Source organism: Epinephelus fuscoguttatus, linkage group LG5 (genome assembly GCF_011397635.1).
Source record: "Epinephelus fuscoguttatus linkage group LG5, E.fuscoguttatus.final_Chr_v1".
NCBI classification, from domain to species: Eukaryota; Metazoa; Chordata; class Actinopteri; order Perciformes; family Serranidae; genus Epinephelus; species Epinephelus fuscoguttatus.
In genome coordinates this window covers 19,067,931-19,084,513 of record NC_064756.1, presented here as the reverse complement: position 1 = coordinate 19,084,513, position 16,583 = coordinate 19,067,931, and the positions used below count along the sequence as shown (strand labels likewise).

General features: G+C 42.4%; 1 protein-coding gene across 2 annotated transcripts in view; it reads left to right on the top strand.

The window, feature by feature from the left end:
* The window catches only part of zgc:172282 (leucine-rich repeat and fibronectin type III domain-containing protein 1-like protein), a 266,543-nt gene that overhangs the window by 142,246 nt on the left and 107,714 nt on the right, over positions 1–16,583 (top strand). For both annotated transcript variants that reach the window (XM_049577151.1, XM_049577150.1), the window contains 6 exons: positions 1,475–1,691; positions 2,957–3,108; positions 3,352–3,605; positions 3,746–3,989; positions 4,121–4,278; positions 5,302–5,682. In XM_049577151.1, the coding sequence (XP_049433108.1) occupies positions 1,499–1,691; positions 2,957–3,108; positions 3,352–3,605; positions 3,746–3,989; positions 4,121–4,278; positions 5,302–5,682 (1,382 nt within the window). In that variant the 5' untranslated portion in view covers positions 1,475–1,498. The remainder of the gene's footprint in view (positions 1–1,474; positions 1,692–2,956; positions 3,109–3,351; positions 3,606–3,745; positions 3,990–4,120; positions 4,279–5,301; positions 5,683–16,583) is intronic.

Sequence of the window (16,583 nt, the reverse complement as noted above, 5' to 3'; positions counted from 1 at the left end):
ACGTTGCGGTGTGGTACATTATAGACCTTTAAAAACTGTGCATTCAAGACAATTTTAGATCAGCTCACATTACGTTGTCGATGTCCCTCTATCGAGGCAGGAGTCGATACGTTTTAGGGTTTCAAGTTCAAGTTAATTTGGTCAGGATGGCTGGATGACACATTGTAGCGTTTAAATGGACTGAACTTATATAGCGCCTTTCTAGTCATCCGACCACCCAAAGTGCTTTTTACACTACGAGTCACATTCACCCAGTCACACACACATTCATACACTGGTGGCTGAGGCTACCAAACAAGGTGCCACCTGCTACTCAGTTTTTTCACGCACTCACACGCCGATGGAACAGCCATCAGAAGCAATTTGGGGTTCAGTATCTTGCTCAAGGACACTTCAACATGCAGACTGGAGGAGCCGGGGATTTAGCTCTGGTCTGGTTCCTCTTTATACTGACTTTTTACAAATGAACCAAAAAGACATGAAGTAATATTAACTGGACACCTTTCATGATTGTCACCCTGCATCATCAGGACCCACGGCTGGAAATCAAACTCCACTGACTGACAGAAGTTAAAGCAGCACATTTGCTTTGGATGGGTATATTTATGTCCCTTGTCGTCACAAAGAGCTCAAGAAGAAATAACTGATTATAAGAATTATTAGTGTAATTAGACTGCAAATTGACCACATAATAATGACTAACAGGTAGAGACAGGAAGAGAAGGAGGCGTCTTGTACAGTAATGATTCTGGGCTTGTTACTGTGGAATCACTGTCACGCAGTTTTTAATGGACTTAATGAATTGGCAAAGTACACAGAGTCTGATACAAGCACAGCAGTTTGAACAGCTTTTTAACTATTAATTAGGGGAAATACCCGGGTTGATAGGCCTATATGTCACCATGGTTACCAAATCATTCACATAATTAGGCTATACATACAGGCTATACAGGCTATATAGGAGATCATGGACATATTTCACGTAAGCAGATGTGTTTATTGGTAGTTTGGCTTTTTAAATCATGCTAAAATCATGTACTTGACCTGCTATCATGAAATCCTGGGGTTAGTTTGTTTGCTTTCACAGCAGTGCCAATGAACCGTACCGACCAGGCAAACAGATGTAAGTTTGATTTAACCAAACTCAACAGGTTAGATGTTCAAGCACGCAAAAAGCACTGTCAGCTGTTGGTCACGTCAGCTACTGAGCTGTTTTACAAGTGAATTGCTGTCAGCAGGTTAGCCAATTTCCCAAGCTTCATGTTTATTTTTTTCTGGGAATGATAAAATAAAAAGGAACCTCTGATTTTGTTGAGTCTACAGAGGGCTTTATATATTCTTAAATGCATCTTTGTCTCAACTGTTTCTCTTCTTTTTGACCAAGTCCTGTGACTTCCTGCCAGTTGCATCGTCTTGAGGAAGGCTATCTTTGTATCTACTTCAACTCATCCCTCATTTTCCTTCTGTTTTCTAGTTGCCCTGTTCCCAGTGGAGGACAATGGAACGGCTGTGGTTCTCTTTGCTGTTGCTGGCAGCAGCATGCAGGGGACAGCCGTGTCCGAAACGCTGTATGTGCCAGAGCCTTTCTCCATCGCTCGCTATCCTCTGCTCCAAGACGGGCTTGCTGTTTGTTCCTGCTGCCATTGACCGACGCACCGTGGAGCTACGGCTTCAAGAGAACTTCATAACAGGTAACACATCTGCCATACTGTCCTGTATTGCCTTTTAACCATCAATCGTGGCAGGGCATTAGACAGCGTTAAGACATTCAAGGCATGGCCCAGTCTGTTCATCCTCACCAGTCACTGCCTTAAATAATTTCTTCAAGGAGGAACTTGCTGCATGCTACAATTTTAAGCAGTAGCAAAATTGCAAAAGAGTGAGTAATGTATTCACAGGTTAAATGTGCAGCTGAAATTCAAAGAGAACACTGGATGCAGTGAGTAAGTGTGTCACATGCGAATGATAGCGCTGAAAACAAATGTTGGCTGAAGTCACACTTCCTTTTTGTTGGACATGACAATAAGTATTATTTCTTATGAGTCTGGGTATTTCTTTTTAAGTTTCATACTTTGAAACTTTTTTGTTCTGTCATTCAGTCTAGCAAATCTCATTCATGATTCATCTCCTCCTTATATCAAAGCGCTGTCTCGGATACTTTGAAACATACTTATTTTTAAGAACTGAAGTGTTGCTTTATCCTTTTATTTTAATCTGGATTCCCATTAGCTCCCACCAAGGCAGCCACCTAATCTTCCCAGGCTCCACTTAAAAGAAACTCCATTCCATAGTTCTCCAAAACAAAAGACACACAGGCTAAAAAAAGACTGCCTTCACACAGTCCAGAGAGATAATTTGATGCGCCATTAACAACATCACACAGCCACAGTTATTTAAGTCACATTGTTCATGTCCAAATCAATTTCAGTTGAGCAATACCCTGTGCAAAACTGAAGATTCTGTATCTCATTTTGGGCAACAGATTCTCTCTGCTGTCAGCTGAGGTTTCTAATATATTGTGCCAAAAAGTTAATTTTACAGAAATTAATAAAACATACTTGGTATCATGGGGTTCAGACTTTGAACTCTAAGGCTAATTAGGTATGGGCTTGTCTATCTAAATTTAACACGATGGTTTGCATGTGACCAAACGTGACCATCAGCATGTTCAGCAGAAAAGCAGACATCCTTTCGGTAAATGTATCCTGTCACTACTTTTCCTATGCTTATACTTCTCCTCCCTGTCCAGCTCAGAAAAATATTTTTTGTAGGAAATTACAAACCTGAACTATCTTTTCTATGCTCAGGCAAGCATCTATACTTAAGAACCTATTTGTTGTACATGCACCTTTTAACTTCCCTTTTTTCCCCTTAATACTGTATCTATGTAATATATCCGGCCAATTAGGACTCAGTTGATGGAGTATCTCTTTGTGTTTACTCTGCTCACTCCCAGCTGTCCGAAGAAAGGACTTTGCCAACATGACCAGTCTGCTACATCTGACCCTGTCCAGAAACACCATCAGTCAGATTCTCCCTTCAGCCTTCAGTGACCTGCGGCGACTCAGAGCACTCCACCTAGACTCTAACAGATTAACAGTGATCAAGGTGAGGCTAATGGATGACTGGATGGATTAATGAATAGTCAGATGGATCACTGGACTGATAAACACACTTAGAGGCCTTTAAGTTTGGATGGGCAGTTAATCAATAGATGTCACTGAACGATAGGGCAGCAGTGACAGAAAGATAGATGTAAAAGTGAAGTAGATAGATATTAGGTAGACAGCATTTCTATTGTGATATTACTGTGATGCCTCTCACAGCATTTTTACTTTTTCCACCATCCAGGATGACCATTTTAAAGGCCTGACAAACCTTCGTCACCTAATCCTTGCTAACAACCAGCTCCACTCCATATCCCCCCATGCCTTTGATGACTTCCTGTCCACATTGGAGGATCTCGACCTCAGCTACAACAACCTTGCCCAGGCGCCCTGGGACACGATCGGGCGCCTAACCAACGTCAATACTCTAAATATGGATCATAACCTCATAGAAAATGTTCCCCAGGGGGTATTCACCAACCTACATAAGCTGGCAAGGTAAATGGATAGATGAGTGGATGCACAAGCTGGTTTACTGATCAGCCAATGAGCTACTGTTGATCTAATGACAATACACAAGTCTGTCCCTCACTCTTCTGGTCCACCTCTCCTCTTTTCCCTACCCTGTCCTTTCACAGGTTAGACATGACGTCCAACAAGCTGAAGAAAATTCCCCCGGACCCTTTGTTCCTGAGAATCCCAGTTTATGCCAAGTCCAGAGGCTCCCCCCTCTCCTCCCTGGTGTTAAGTTTTGGTGGCAACCCCCTTCACTGTAACTGTGAACTTCTGTGGTTAAGAAGACTGACCAGAGAAGATGACCTCGAGACATGCGCCTCTCCCCCTGACCTCAGTGCCAAGTACTTCTGGACAATACCTGAAGAGGTGACATTTTGAGCACTTGCAGGAAACTAATAAAAAAGTTGTCTCATAACCTTGAAGCCAAGGCAGACCTTAAATGATTTAAATAATAATAACGAATATAAACAATGACCTTATTCATTTTTGCCCTGTAGGAGTTTATTTGTGATCCACCAGTTCTGACACGGAAGTCACCTCATACAGTGGCAATGGAAGGCCAGCCAGCCAGCCTCAAGTGCAAAGCGAATGGCGACCCAGAGCCTGAAGTCCACTGGATCAGCCCTGAAGGGCGACTTATATCTAATGGCTCCAGGTACTGACATTCTCTCTACACAGTCACTCCACTGTTTAATCTACAATGAATTACTTTTCTCCAAAGGCCTATACGTTTCTCAAAATTAAAGACAAGGTGTTAATTTAGGTCATGTGACTTGTCCTCTGAGAGCACCGCTCAATATTCAATGATGTCAGAAACCTGGCAACCCAGTTGGCAGGTGTACGAGAGGGGCTGTTTAAATATTCCTCCCTGTACTGCTCCAACTCAGTGCTATGTGCCAACGTGCAACCGAGTCAGAAAGTCAGACAGTGTGTCTCACATAATTTTTGTCTTGGCTGTAGTAGAAGGGCGTGGGCACATGACTCGTGTGGGCCAACTCTGAATCAGGATTAGAAGGCAGTTGTTGAGGTCACACCTTTCTCACATTTCCATCTGGTGACCTAGTTGGCATACATGTCAAATATGCAACACCTGTTATAAAATGACTGATAGTGTTTTGAGATCTATTGCCACAGCCCTTTTTTACGTACTTTTTTGGTATTTTTATCAAGAATAGCTCATTCATGGCTTATGAAAAGTCGTTGGATTTTTGTTGGAACACCTATACTGATGGGGATAAAGCCCACACGCAGTCAGCAACATAGCCCCTCAGCTTGGCAGTAACTGCATTGTAGTCTGGATAAATGCTGGTGGTGGAAGTTGGCAGCAGCATCAGGTGCTGGAGGCAGCAAAGTACAGGTGCGACTAAATTGGTTGATAAGGAGAACCATGATTAGCAATTGGCACCTGTATGGGTTTACGTGATTGGAAGGTGTGGACCACAAGGGAGTCCCCTCTGAAACTAAAACTTAGCAAAAAAAGAGGTGGATTTTTTTGCAACTAGAGGTAATTGAATGAATGAAAGTGATAAGGCCTGGCTCATGGTAAAATGATGTTCTGACTATGCCAGCCACGATTGCCTCATACTTGTGAAATTTTTACAGTATATGTTTGTCACTTTGAGTTACTGTTTGGTTAATTGAATTAATTAGCTTAATGATACATCTCAACGTGTTTCAGAACATTGGTCTTCCCCAATGGAAGCCTGGAGATCAACGTAACATCCCTGAAGGATTCAGGTAACTTCACCTGCATTGCCTCCAACGCGGCAGGTGAATCCACAGGAAGGGTGGAGCTAGTTGTAACAGCGATGCCCCATCTGGCGAACAGCACAAGCCGCAGCCGAGACCCGTCCTCTGAACCTGCACCCTCCGACATCCTAACCTCCTCTAAGGTTGCGCTGCCTAACAATGAGACAAGAGGAGCAGACCGGAAGGTCTCACTGGTGGAACTGACAGGGAACTCTGCCCTCATTAGATGGAGCAGTCAGACTCCTACAACTGGAGTCAGGATGTTCCAGGTCCAGTACAACAGCTCCGGGGATGACACGCTGGTTTACAGGTCTGTCTCTCTACACTGTCAATTTATGATCTGTCTATCTGTTTTTAGTATCAGTGAACTCTTTAAGGAGTATTGGTAAAAAGCATTTCTGTGCCTGTGTGAGTTTGTCAGTGTGAGACATGTGCATATGTGTGTGGAGTTGTGTGTAAGTTAATCAGGAGGCATCAGCCGCCACTATGACGATGAGAGCAGATGATAGATGACACAAGTGGAGATTAGCCAGTCATCCAGTCGTAAAAGTCTAATCAACTGAAATGATAAAGTTGTCTGTAAGTGGAAAAGTGCCATCGCTGGGATCGCTGGGCCTGGGCCAAATGTGAGGAGTGTGGCTGTTTAAATTTTGTGGGTTTGCTTTAGTGCTGCGTTGATGTGCCGATCTTATTGCCCTGTTGTTTCATTGCAGGTAATTATGTTTTGGCTCTATAAATATGGTATCTTTCTAACTTGAGAAGGACATTTATCGACTCTTTTTGTCATAACTTATCCATATCTCACTGACTGTCACCCCTTTAACTGGTGACTACGACATTTGGTAACATTTGCACAACATGCTACAGCACATACGGTATGCTGTTGACCCAAGTCTAAATAAAATGGAAATGAACACTCATGAGAAACTAATGGACTGAAAGAGCAGTTCAAGGAATCATGGTAAATCTTCTTGATAGTGGTATCATTGCAACCATAGACTACTTTTTGTTTTATCATTAAAATGAGCCTCATTTAATGCAACTCATTTGATTAGATAGGAAGGTCATTGTGTGGCAAATCATGTCAATCATAAAACTCACTGTTGTAGTACTTAGAGTCCTTCTTGGTCTGAAGACTGCTTTTTGAGAGTCTTGGTCTCGTCTCAGACTCAACTACATTTTTACTCAGCCTTGTCTTAGTCTCAGACAAAGAGGACTCTGGATTTTACTTCAAGACCGACCAACCATGGAGATATCACTAAATTGCCCGCACAATAAAGATGGTTAAGTTGATTATAGGTCCTTAGTTTATTTGTTTGTATTTATTTGCTGACAGAAAAGGAAATCCCTACACTTAAATTTGACTCTTACAATGCCTTTTGATTGTTTTATCAAGACATCTCTCAGGGTGCACGAATGAAGAGTAATTTTCATGTTTTCTGTGGGTGTTTTTATGGGAATGTGGAGTGCCTAAGGTTTGCATGTTCCACATTTTATAATAACTGTTTATTGTAGTTATTGGGACATGCTCTGGCCTGGTCTTTGCTTTGACTCAGTCTCACCCTGCCTTGGTCTTGGTTTTGGTCTTGACCTGGCCTCAACCCATCAAAGCCTAGGCCTTGGCTTGGTCTTGGTTCAGTATGGGCATGGTCATGACTTGGTTTCGGTGGTCTTGACTACAACTCTGCTAGAACTAGAGTGAGGGCATATTAGACTTATTATTATTACATATTAGACCTTGGTCTTGGTTTTGGTCTTGACCTGGCCTCAACCCATCAAAGCCTAGGCCTTGGCTTGGTCTTGGTTCAGTATGGGCATGGTCATGACTTGGTTTCGGTGGTCTTGACTACAACTCTGCTAGAACTAGAGTGAGGGCATATTAGACTTTTATGGCCCTATGCATGATACTCAAATAAGGGTTGATATACATTGACAAATCAGCTTTCTTGTGTCATGGTGTCATGTCCCATAAAGACAGCAGCAAAATGATGCCAGACTGCTGTGGTCATCTAGCTGGAGAGAAGAAACACAACTTAATTACCACTGAGCAGTTAAGTTCTCCTCAAAATCTTGGTGGTCGTGGGGAATCTTCCACATTCTCTCTATCTGCAGCGCACTGGCAACATTATTGCCCAGATCTCTCAGAGAGCCTGGTAAAGCCCTGTTTATTTTCAGTTCTGAGGAGTTTTCATATGTTGTAGAGTTGCCATGGCAACAGGTTGGGAAAATCTCCCAGATCTTGTTATGAGTGACAGGTGGCTTTAATACTATTACAGACGACTGCTGTGGTCTATTAATTTATTTCATTTTTTCAGAGGTGCAAATGAAATGGCCAAATATATCACTCTGTCTTCTGTGATTACAGAAATAAATCAAAAATGTCTTCACTGCCCTACAGAATTATCTGATAACCAATTTAGCACTTCTTGGCCTTTTTTCTCTTGATCAACAGCTGAAATTGTCTCTCAGGGAAAAGCAATTCTTGAAAGAAGGACCTGTGATAGAATATGTCAAAGACATCCACACTGACAGGGGAATCACACAGTGCCTCTTAATTTGTGAATAGTCAACACTTGTGTGATATGGAAATGGGGGTCTCTACTGCAAAGTGATTATGATGTTATTTCTAAGCTAGAGAGGACACTTGTATATTCAGACAGTTCAGCTTGCTGTGACAGGCAAGTGGCTTCTTACAATTCTGAGCATGGCAGCCGCTATCCTGCATAGCAGCCTCCCATCTTCACCTGCCTGTTCGAGGTTGGAGGCAGTTCGTGGGCACAGCGGCCTTGTAGGTACAAAATACATCCCGTACTGGTCAGGTGTAGGTGTGTGCAGAGGTCTGCGTGGGAAGCTGTCAATCTTATGTGCCTCATGTTATCAAGCAGGTTGTCTGGGCCTTAAATGGGCTCCTACCTGAGGCCGCAGCATGCCAGCAGTTAGCATTTATCGCATAACAACTCTTTACATTTGCAGCCATATATAGCCTCTATATAGCCTTTTACAGGCAGTGGCGGAGTCCATGCAGAATTTGCAGAAAAAGGCTTAATGCATGTAATCTAGCACAATTTTATCTAACTGTACCACTTTTCACGGTTTGCTCTCTGTACAACATGTAAGAGCTGCATCAACTAAATGTTAATGTAAACATTAATTCCTACTGCTACTGCTTCACATTGTTCAGCTGGTGAAACACTGGACAGCTATTATTGTGAAACAGCCACAGGAAACACACTGTGCTCGTTGTGTGTGCTCATCTGTTCATCAAAACTGCATCTACAAAACATAACAATGGCATTTTTTGGCAGCGGGCCATCTTTAATTTGTTGCAAATGACGGAACAAAAAAGAAAAAGAAAAGAAACCACACTGAGATGAAGAGCTGCAGGTGACAGACTATCAACATCTTACAAGGTCACCAACTTAACTGTGTCCTCCTGTTGTGTGGAAAACTTACTGCACTGCAGGGCGTGAAGCCAGTTTGCATTTGCAATCAATTTTGACTGTCTTCTTTTTTAAAACAATGTTTAAGAGTTTCTCTGCTGTTGTTTTTCTGACAAAGTAGCTGCTTATGAGTGTTTGCTGCTGCTGTCCTGGTAACCACAAGTGTCGCCAAATCAACCAGGACTGAAATCTTGCAGATTAGACTAAAACTTGGATTCAACAAAAAGTACAACAATAAAAAATTTGTGTGACTATTTCAGTGCAGGGAAATCTATCCACTGTCAAACACATGACTGCATTAGAAATAGGATGAATGTAGGCTGTGGTAAAGCACATGAAAAAACATGGCTGTGTGATTTCCTGTTGCTTAGTCTTAATCTTAAATGCCTCGCCTATATCATAATACCCCTGTCTGAGCCATCATGTAGCCTAATCCACATGAGCTCATGTTGCAGTTCAAAAATATGTCATGTTGCATAAGAATAATTTGCTGTAATCTTACATGCATCTTGCATGCCACTGTCAGATTAAAGCCCCCCACCAGATAGTCTTACTTCCTGTTTAAAGGTTAATGTTCTTTCTTAACCAGAGAATGGGGTGTGGTTAATAGTCATATGTAGCGTTAATCCATTAGCATAGCAACAAGATTGCAGCTGCAGTATTGGAAAACAGCAATGGGCACTTAATTTGATAACAGTTAGCGCAACACACCGACTCTTTCTCTCTCTGTCACTAGCTCTGTTCTTCACCGTCTCCTCCTGCAGCAGCTATCAGTTGTGTATTGACGAAACGCTGTCTGGCTGCTGCTGCTGCTGCATGGAGGAGAAGCCACAGTGCACTGCAGGAGGGATAGCCTTGTTGCTGAGGTCTGGTGTTTGAAACAGAGTTATGGGACGTTTTGGAGGTGCACTGGGCGCTCTCACCTCAGCTCAGCAGTGACTCTACCCCGGGCAGCAGTGTTATTCTTTTTAAGTTTTTTTTGATGTTCTAACAGGGCTTTTTGAATCAAAGTTGTGCACTTTACCGCGTCTGTTGGGGGTTGTGGCCGCTGGTGGATGGTACAAACTTTCAACATGTCCCAAAACTGAAATTCAGATGGTGGACCTTGGTGCTCTGTGGCCAAGAGAAAGTAGAGAACGAGTAAATGAATGAACGAGGAACTTGTGCTATTTTTACCTGTGGGACTTTGTGTAATTCACTGTGTTGATTGCAGCTGTTCACACCACATAGGCTATAAATGCCATTTAGAAAATAAACAGCTTGGGCTGACCCAGACTAAGAATTTTCCTAGTCAACCAACAGTAGTCATTTAGAGCCATTAGTCGACTAGTTGCCCACATGTTTATGATATTAATTTAATTAGCAAATGATATATTTTGGGTGGAGCAACACAATGGTTTGAGTTGAAGGTGTAGGAAAGAACAGTATCAGTAACATTGTTCACACTGTGCTACATTACAGAGAAATAAAAAACCGTACTAATGAACCTTCATTAATATAGGCCTATATTTTATCTACAAGTGCACGTGCACTGAGCGAGCCGCCTGTTAATGACGCTGTGGGCAAAGCAGTAATGATTGTGCTAAGTGGCTAATGGGCATGTAGCTACTTCCATGTTTCAGATGATACGTCGTGTGTAGTCGAGCAATGAAGATGAGTTTACATATCACCTTGGGTTCGTCCTTCACCTTCTCAAAATGATCCCACACTTTGGATTTCCTGCCCGAGATGTTATTAGCTAGCCTGTGGGATAAACACAGGTACCAGGCCTATAAACAACACACTAGACATAGATGGAGGGCAACTCCACAGATAGATATGACTAGGGCTATCATGCTACAAGGATGGCACATGACTTGCCGATTCTACTATAGTCATATGTCGTCTTTCTGTTGTAGCATGAACCTTCTTTTTTTTTTTTAACTTGGAGAATGGAATTGAATAATTCGTCAAAAAAATATCTGGCAAACAGTGATGCTAAACAACATTGTCAAAACATGACTCAGAAAAACATGAAATATCATACAAATGCCAAAATACACTGTAGGGGGGCCTTAACATCCATTAGAAGGCACCATCATTGCTCCGTCTGAGTATGAGAAGAAAAATAAACCAGCCTGAGTGTATCTGTGTGCATGTGTATACAGTTCTCCTCTGCCTTTCTTTGGTCAATATCCATTAGGACGGGTGAGACGTGATGCCATGAAGAGAAAATAAGTGAGGGGTGGGGGAGAGAAGCAGCAGGGAAGGCAGAAAATGGGGAAAGACAAAGCAGCATTTTGGTGCTGCAAGAAGAAGAAGGCATAAGCCTAACACATTTATTCAGCTTTTTGTTTTGGTTTGTTATATACTAACAGCATATCTGAGAGATGGATCCATGTTGTTAAAGCACCTGATTAGAATTCATGGAAAAAATAAATCTAAGTGTCGTCGTAATTAGAAAGCGGAAAGACTGCTTTGTGACACAAGCAGGGATAATAACTTCCATGTGTTAGATGAAGACTTTTTTTTTTTAATCTATTTTATCTGCATTCTGTTATCGATGTCACATGGTGTTTTAATCAGATCAGACAGCATTTAAATGAACTCTCTGGTGTTTCACGCACATATAATGTATTCTAAAATTACTGCATAATAATTGCTACAATTTTTGATTTTTTTCCCTTTATCTTCCCCGCTGAGTAAATTACTCAATCCAGAGCATTCAGATCACAGCATCTTGTGATCTATACACTGCCCTTGGTGTCCTTTTTATTTAACTTTTATTTTAACCACTCAGCTCAATTTAGAGCCATTTCCACTTTAGAAGACCACCAATGGTCCGAAGATTTTCTGAGGAGCTCGGAGCATAAAGAGGGCTCTCTGACGCAGTTTCAAAACCCCCTGACTACTTATGATCAATGCCATTATAGCACAGTGTGTGTGAGCATGTGTGCATCTGCGTTCGTGTGTGCGTGCTTGAATAACCATTGGTCGGCAGTGTATTAGTTAACCCTGTGTCTGAGACATGCTCTTCAAAACCCCCTGACTAATATAATCAATGCCTATTCAAGCATGCATTTGTGTGCATGTGTGATGTGTGTTTATGTGTGAGCACACCGGACCAGATGGCAGCTGTCTACTCGCCAAAAATGTAATGTCAGTTTTAGTGCCATCAATGGCAACAGAGCTCTGCAGGAGGCTCCTCTGAGTGTCTCTAGTGTGTTTGTGTGTGTGTGCCTCCTCTGTACCTTGAATACATGCACTACATAGAGTATGAAATATTTGGTTTACTCTGTCAAGAGCGTCATTACAAAGTCAAACCTAGGGATTAAAATCCAGCAACTGCAGACACAAATACCATTTATTTTAGATGCTTTACTTTATTTATTTATACACATGTACCACCATATTTGGGTGTGTTTTCAGTGGTTTGAGATGTACTACCAGGGCTTAACTTTAAAATATGTGTCTGTTTCATATTTGTCTATAAAAATTGCATTGTGCAAGTGTAAATATAAGAGTACATATGTACTATATGAAAGTGGCTAGTCCTTTCTAACCTCTTCTTTATTTTTCTTTGAGTGTCAAATTGAAACTACAAGTGAAACTGAGATATTACTACCACTGGTCAATAGGCCGTCACGTTTGCAATGAATATTCAATGCCCATTCACTTCCATTCAGTGTGAGCAGCAAGGCGAATAAAACATTTGCTACCTTTGGCAAAGCAAATTCACATTTGCATCTGGTAGAGTTCAACTTTGGTGAACTCTGACCGGCAAAGTCAGGACCTCAACCAATAGCAAAGAAGTATGTGTGGCAATTGACCCTTCACTAAGTTCTGCCCACGAACACAGACTGGCCAATTATAGCATAGCATCAGGTCAGCTCAGACCAGCGTCCGACGACAACACAGCTGTGCTCCATTGACTCTAATGCAATCGTTTCAGATTTTCTTCATTTTCAGGCTGGTTTTGCGGATTTGGAGCTAAATGTTGTGCCTGGGGCACGTCGTGTATTAACAGGCCCATTTCCACTGAAGAAGTTCCTGGTACTATTTGGGGGGCAGGAACTTTACAGGAACATCCTCTCACTCAGATCTCTCAACCACCGTGTCTCCACTGAGAGAGCGGAGTAGGAGGAAGGTTCCTGTAAAGTTACCGGGCTCTGGATGTGATGTAATCGTTGTGCGACCATTTTGACCGGGGCGATGCGGCAAAGAAACAAACAAAGAAGAAGAACAACAACAAAGAAGACGAAGCAGAAGGCGGGACTCCATTTAAAAATGTGACTCCTCGTTTGCTGAGTTTTAAAAATGCCGACTATTTTGTCGCTTTCTGTTGATGTCACATCCCGCCTTGAGTATATCCAATCAATACCAAGTAAACCCCAAACCCCACCCAGGAGTTTTTCAGGCCATTCATTTCTTCCCTGTTCCAAAACCAAAATCAAACCCTGAAAAGTGTAGGGTTAGCTAGCTAGCTACTGAAGATATAGCCTACTGAATGTATACACATGCTGCTTTTGCTTTGTAATGATCATAACAGTGAAACAAAGACCGACCCTGCTGTACAGGAACCAGTGAAGGGAAGCAGGGAAACTTTGCTGATGTTCAAACAGCTCTGTGTCATCTCATTGTGTGCAGATGAACATTATATGACTTCCCCCCGGAGATCTCTGCCCATCAGGTGGCAGATATCTGGGTGCTGGCAGCGACACCGAGCCGAAGCCAAACACCGTTCATCTGCACACACTGTGATGACATACAGCTGGTTCAATATCAGCAGTTTCCCTTTATATTCATTGTCTTGTGTGGCGATCAGCAGTGATGTGGTGGTTCACTTTTACACTGTGATCTGTAGCCTATAGTTCGGCTTTAGCTTCTAACTATCTTTGTCTTTTCAACCTGTTGTTGCTGCTGAGTCAGTTTGACATCCTGGATATATCCTTCAAACACAGACTGTAGACCCCTCTGTCTGCTTGTCTCTGCAATCACTGGTTCAGTTTTCCAAAAACATGATATTATTTCTTCAAGGAGTGCAGTTACTTACAGTGTGGGCTCCATGTTTATTCTGACAGCTTGTCAGACCATCACACAGGGGCGTGGCTTAGCCAAAAGTCAACTGTTGCCATGTTTAACCAGTCGATATCATATGATATTGGCCATGAAAAATACAGATATGAGACATGCTGCCTCATGCGTGATCATGCCCACAAGGTGTGAATAGCTCTTAAAGATTTTGGCTACTGAAACCAATTGTGCGTTTCCTCCTGAAAGTGTGTCCTTCTGGAGGGTGTTGCAGAAACGCAGTTGACAGTTGATGTCATATTCCCCTTCCACGTTTAGTGATAGTTTCTTTGACATATAGGGTCTATAATTCAACTTTGACTCAGCATTTTTCTACCTGGATGAATGAGATCAATCCACACCTACTTCTGCCCAACCTGTTGCCCTGTGTTAAGCTTCCTTTTCTTTTTTTTCCTCCTCACTGACATCACATTTCCCACCTTGATTATTTCCCTCAGCCCCTCTGTTATCGTGTATTTTTCTACAGCTAATCACCCATTGCATTCCATTTTCTTTGTGTGATGATTGGTGTATTTTAGGATTTTTAAGATGCGTCAGTTATTTATGTTTCGTAGCGAATGTGTCTTTTCAGGAGAGACAGCACCTGTGTTTTTAATCTCACCATGCTGACAGCTTTATAGAAGGAACATAATAATTACCTGATTGCAATGGATTTTTTTTCCCTTGTTTTTTTTTTTCATTTCTCCATAAAGCTACACCACATAATGGTGATTGTGTAAAAGAGAGCTGTCAAACTGGGAGCCAAAAGTGAAACAAATACAAAGACCAATATATTTGATTAATGTTTTGCCTTCCATGTGAAGCAAACAGGGAGAAAGACTTTTTCCTCCATGGCGTTTGATTCGTTATGGACAGTTAGTTGCTGTTTAACATAATGCCATTTGAAGTGTGCACCTGTGTGTGTGTTTGTGCGTTGATTCATGCTGTGGGTAGAGCTTTTGGGACAAGCGACAATTCTGTATTAAACATCCTGAGCTGTGATCAGTCAGAGGTCAAGAGGGATCAATAGCTTAGATTGCACCGCAGGTCTCACCAGGGATAGCACATCATCTAACCAAACGAGCCGGGTATTAGCTTGGCTTGCACTCTGTGGCTGAACAGCCCAATCCAGAGCTATATTTGCCTAAAACTACATGTCTCATTTCAACATGATTTATAAGTTCCTGTCAGAAGGATCGGAGGTGATGTATCGCTGCGTGTTCACATTTGGCCATTATGTGCTCTGCACTGCATCTCCCCTACTGCCTATATCTTTGGCAACACTCGTTCTGTCAGTGTTTGGAAATGACAGCTGCATCCCCACTGAGAGTAATTCTCTACATGTGTTGTACATATTACACACGACAATGAATTCAGAACACGCAAATGGAGTCAGTCTTCGTCACCAGTCTTGCCACTGCTGTGAGAGTCTAGGGACGTCTTGAACGACACAAGAAAATAATCTAATAGTGTTTTTTTTAGACTGCTATTGTGATTCAGTGTTTTTTTATGTTCCTTATTTTCTGTATTGTTCACCATATACAAGCAATAAATCAGTCAACATATACTGAAATTGCTCTTTCATAGAGGCTATGCATACCTGTTATGATGAAATGAGATGAGCTGATGCAGGAATATACACCAGTCAGCCAAAACAATGAAACCACTGACAGGTGAAGGGGAAATCTTGGGCTCTGAAATTTGTGTGGAGGCCACCTGACACGCTCCACCCACTTAAACACCAGTGCAGACCAGAATGAAATCCCCCAAGGGACACCCTCCAGAAGTCCTATGTCTATGCCTTAACAGGTCAGAGCCAAGTCCGGTCCAAGGAGCATCCATTGTGGATCAGGGGTACCTTTGGGGTACGAGCATGTCCCTCAAATGTTTGATCAGGTTGGGATCCGGGGTATTTGGAGATCAATCAGGTCAACGCCTTATGCTCTAATATCCCGTTCCTGGGGTCATGCCAGAGCAGTTTTTGTGATGCGGCATGGTGTCTTGTCTTGCTGGGGGGCCACTGCCATCGATAAGTGCCATTGCCATGAGGAGGTTTATTTTGTCTGCAATGGTGTTCGGGTGGGTGGAGCTCGTCAAGTAGCATCCACATGAATACCAGGGCCCAAGGTTTCCCAGCAGAACATTGCACTGTAACAAGATGATCAATGTTATTCACTTCACCCACCAATGGTGGGCAATGTATTGGCTGATCGGTGTATATGAATAACATATCTTTATTTACCTACTGAATTTTAAGAACCTTCAATCACAGTATAATATTATTGTAACTTGCAATCTCAAACCTTGTAAACATGTTTGATAATCTTTATGACTGATATAATATCTGGAAAGTAAGAACACCAAAGCACTGTGGAACAACTGATCTGTTGAGACCATTAATATATGAAAAATAAAAAAGAATCCTATTGATCTCTAGTCAGGGCGGCATGGTGGTGTGGTGGTTAGCACTGTCGCCTCACAGCAAGAGGGTTCCTGGTTTGATCCCAGGTGCCCTCTGTGCAGAGTTTGCATGTTCTCCCCTTGTCAGCATGGGTTTCTCTGGATACTCCGGCTTCCTCCCACAGTCCAAAGACATGCAGGTTAATTGGTGACTCTAAACTGTCCGTAGGTGTGAATGGTTGTCTGTCTCTACATGTGAGCCCTGCGATAGTCTGGCGACCTGTCCAGGGTGTACCCTGCCTCTCGCCCAATGTCAGCTGGG